This window comes from Magnolia sinica, chromosome 4 (genome assembly GCF_029962835.1).
Source record: "Magnolia sinica isolate HGM2019 chromosome 4, MsV1, whole genome shotgun sequence".
Classification (NCBI taxonomy): Eukaryota; Viridiplantae; Streptophyta; class Magnoliopsida; order Magnoliales; family Magnoliaceae; genus Magnolia; species Magnolia sinica.
In genome coordinates this window covers 69,267,666-69,271,211 of record NC_080576.1, presented here as the reverse complement: position 1 = coordinate 69,271,211, position 3,546 = coordinate 69,267,666, and the positions used below count along the sequence as shown (strand labels likewise).

Below are 3,546 nucleotides of genomic sequence, written 5' to 3'. Positions count from 1 at the left end.
ATGAAGTTTTACGTGAAATCAATGTTATATGAAGTATCTATGGTTAAGATTAATATAACTTAGGGTTTGGATTACTTATTTTTAGGGTTTGGACGCAGAACTAGGGTTTCATCCTAGAGTTTAGTCCTAGACTTAGATTCTAGAATTTTAATTGTAGCTGGTGTACAATAAATTACAATGTTAATTTAATAATTAGAAAATAATTATTAACCTTAGTGTTATAATTAACATTAGCTAACAGAGTAATAATAATCATTATGATGACAAAAAATACCATGATCTACTATTAAGGATAATATTTAAGAGAGTTAAATAAAATACTACTATTTGATAATTACAATTTTTGTTTATAATAGCTAGTTTTAGCATAAATAATCTACTAATGTCTAATCATATATAATATTAGCAATCTCATTAATAAGAGTGGTAAGAATGATAATAACACATCAAAACAAGTCTAGCTTGGGAAGGAATTGTTGACTTACCTACGTCGACTCTGTTTGACCCATAAGTTCAATTTGCTCCCAACTCGAGCCAACTCAGTGAGTCACCCAGGTGTGGCTGGATCTCCATGAGCAGTTGTCACCATACTCCAGTAGGGAAATATGTGTTGCTGAACTAAGGGAGGACTTACACCATGCCATAATCGACCCTGGACAAGGTATGACCCGCTAAGTTGCCAAATCAGTGACCTAATGCGTGAACTCAATAATGAGTCGGTGTCCAACGGGACAATTCCAACTGGGCAACAATAACCCTACGAACTGCTGAACTTGTCCCAAGCTTTGGACGTTGTTCATGCCATAACCGAGTCAGATAGGTGACTTGACCTCCATCCTCACTCGACTTCTCATCTTTCTCTAATCTTCTACTCCTACTTTCTCTTCCTCATAACCCCTGCTAATTTTCTGCAAGGTTGGAGGACCCAGCCAACCTCGGGAATAGGCCCAACTCAATCCATTCATAAGCTGACTTGGTCGAGCTGAATGTAACTTGACAGCAGCCCCGTGCATGGAAACTAGCTCCTTCTTTGATTTCTTCCTCCTTCTCTGCTTTGCTGGAATCCAACAGAGCCTCTAGCCCAAACCAGGCCAGCAACTCGACTGAGGAGTCGACTGAGTCGAACCAACGAGTTAACCCGATTCGTATAACATGTTTAGGTGTAGTGGTGGGACTCAGTTGCGGCCTCCATTCCTCTCTCTCCCTGCCTGCATCTCTTTACCTTCTCCTTCTTCTGTTTAAATAGGTCCAACAACTTCTGAACTCAGACAGAGTTCGGCCCGATACACTGGGCAGCGACTCGGCCCAAATCGAATAGTATTTTCTCTCCCTTTCTCCTGCTCTTCCACCCTTCTCTCTCTCTATCTCTCTCTCTCTCTCTCTTTCTCTCTCTCTCTCTCGATCCTTACTTCACGTCTTGCCTTTCTTCTCTTTCTTTCTTCTCCAGAGAAACCCAACAATGAGACCGAACGTAACCAGACTCAAACCGCATCGACTTAGTGTGGTAAAACGACGAGGAAGAAGGTATAGGTGTTGAGGGTCAAATATTGCATATTATCCTCCATTTATTTCTTGGTTTTACGAACATAATATGGCTTCAGGACTATCAGTAAAGTGATTTTGGTGCGGTAAAGCGATTTTGGTGTTGTGTCATTCTGATGGGTGAATTGGATCTTGGACCTATAATGAAATGTTGACACATGTGTGGCATGTACATGAGCTTTATTACACAAGGCGAGCAAAAATCAATAAAAATATCAACATTTACAAAGGTTAAAGAAAACAAACAACCACAATCATACGTAGCTTGATTGTTGAGTCCAATTCTCAAACCTATTTTAACAAGGCAACTGACTCATGTTGAGTTGACCAAGTCAGTGTGTTTTAGAACCATGCCTGAATCCTTCACAACCATAGGAAAGTGTGTAGTCATAAGAGGCCCATCTACTGAAAAAAATAAATTCACACATTCAATCCAATCGTAGGCATACAGTACACGCACGGTGACCTTTGTCATAGGCCACCGCAGATGTGCCAAATTAAAAATGAGCAGGCACCATATTAATTAGCACTTAACTCAAATGATAGGAAATTATTTCACCATGTCGCATATAATAAGAATGAAAAAAAAAAAAAAAACAACAACAACAACAACTACACCATACTCAATAAATTGTTTTGTTCTGTTCAGCTCTCATGTATCTATCATACACTGGTCGGCTCGTGAAATTGTAGGGTAGTACGTTTTGAAGGTAGGCCATCACAACAATGCTTTGGACAACGAATTGAAAATCCCCAAACTACCCTACAATCCATCAGCCGAGCTTTGAGGAAACACACAGGTCTTTTTTTCCTAAGTTACTCGAACTCCTTGGTATCTAAGGATCTCTCCAATAAGCTCTCCTTTACCCGATCCTACATATCGTCCACAGATCTCCCCATCTCTTATGAACAAGAAAGTAGGCACTTCCACCACATCCATGTCCTTCAAGAACTCCATGCAGCTCTCATTCTCGTCTCCGTTCATCCTAGCGAACACCACCGTGTCCCTCATCTGCCTCGACAGCTTCAGGACCGTCGGATACACCTTCACACATGGCCCGCAGTGCTTCAGCCCCACGTCGAGTACTATTAGGTTCTTGTCCACCTTGTGGTCTTCCATCAGCTTCTCCACATCCTCACGGCAATGAAGTTGCACCACTTCCGAGTGGTTGTCCCCGTAGTACAAGACGTCCCCTATCAGCTCGTCCGGCCCGATCCCTTCCTCTTCGTGAATTTTCTCCATGCTCTTGTAGAAGCTGAAGTGAGGGACCTTGTCGATCTTTTCCCTCGTGCACAGCTCCTTGGTCTTCTCGGACTCATCACCCATGACTAGGAGGAACTCCACATCACTGCATGTGCGGCTCAGATCGACCATGAAGGGATAGATCTTGCGGCTGTGGTAGCTGTGGCTTGCAGCATACTCAACCACTACAAGCTTGTTCTTGGCCATTCGCAAGGCATTATCAAACTCTTCGATGCTGTGGACTTGTTGGACTCTCTCATCGCTCTTGACCTTCTTCTTTTCAGTTCCACTGGCGGCTGTAGAGGCAGTCGGAGAGAAGTGGGTCCAGGTTGTTTTGATTTCTGGGGCTGGACGTCTAAGTGGTCTGGTGAAGAAGGAGAAAGGATGGGAAGGGTGTTTGACTCTGTAAAGTTTTGAAAGAGGGAATAAGGGTATTGGCAAGAAGTTTGTGATGATAGCCATAAGATCAAGATGGGTTAGGTGGAGGAGTTTAGATATGAAGAGGGAAGGAAAAGGGTCTGGGGGTAGGGATGTGAGAAGGAGGGATGGGTTTGGATGGGATTATTATGGAATTTGGTAAATAAACAATATCCACTCATTTGGTGTGTGGTCCATGTTCCTCTGCCTCTTTTCCACCCCTTGATTTTTTATTTTTTTAAAATGCTCGGATATTTTCATTATGGACTGGATGGTCATGGGCTCATTTTGGCCCCCCTAAACTCGGCTTGAGGGCCAGGTGCCAGGCTGAGTCGTAGAACACC

The 3,546-nt window shown here is 42.8% G+C and overlaps 1 protein-coding gene across 1 annotated transcript; it reads right to left on the bottom strand.

The window, feature by feature from the left end:
- Positions 1–2,162: 2,162 nt before the first annotated feature.
- LOC131243195 (thioredoxin-like protein CDSP32, chloroplastic) lies at positions 2,163–3,335 on the bottom strand. Its single transcript, XM_058242361.1, has one exon. It carries the CDS (start codon positions 3,245–3,247, stop codon positions 2,354–2,356), a length of 894 nt encoding a protein of 297 aa, XP_058098344.1. The 5' UTR covers positions 3,248–3,335; the 3' UTR covers positions 2,163–2,353.
- Between the last annotated feature and the right edge of the window lie 211 nt (positions 3,336–3,546).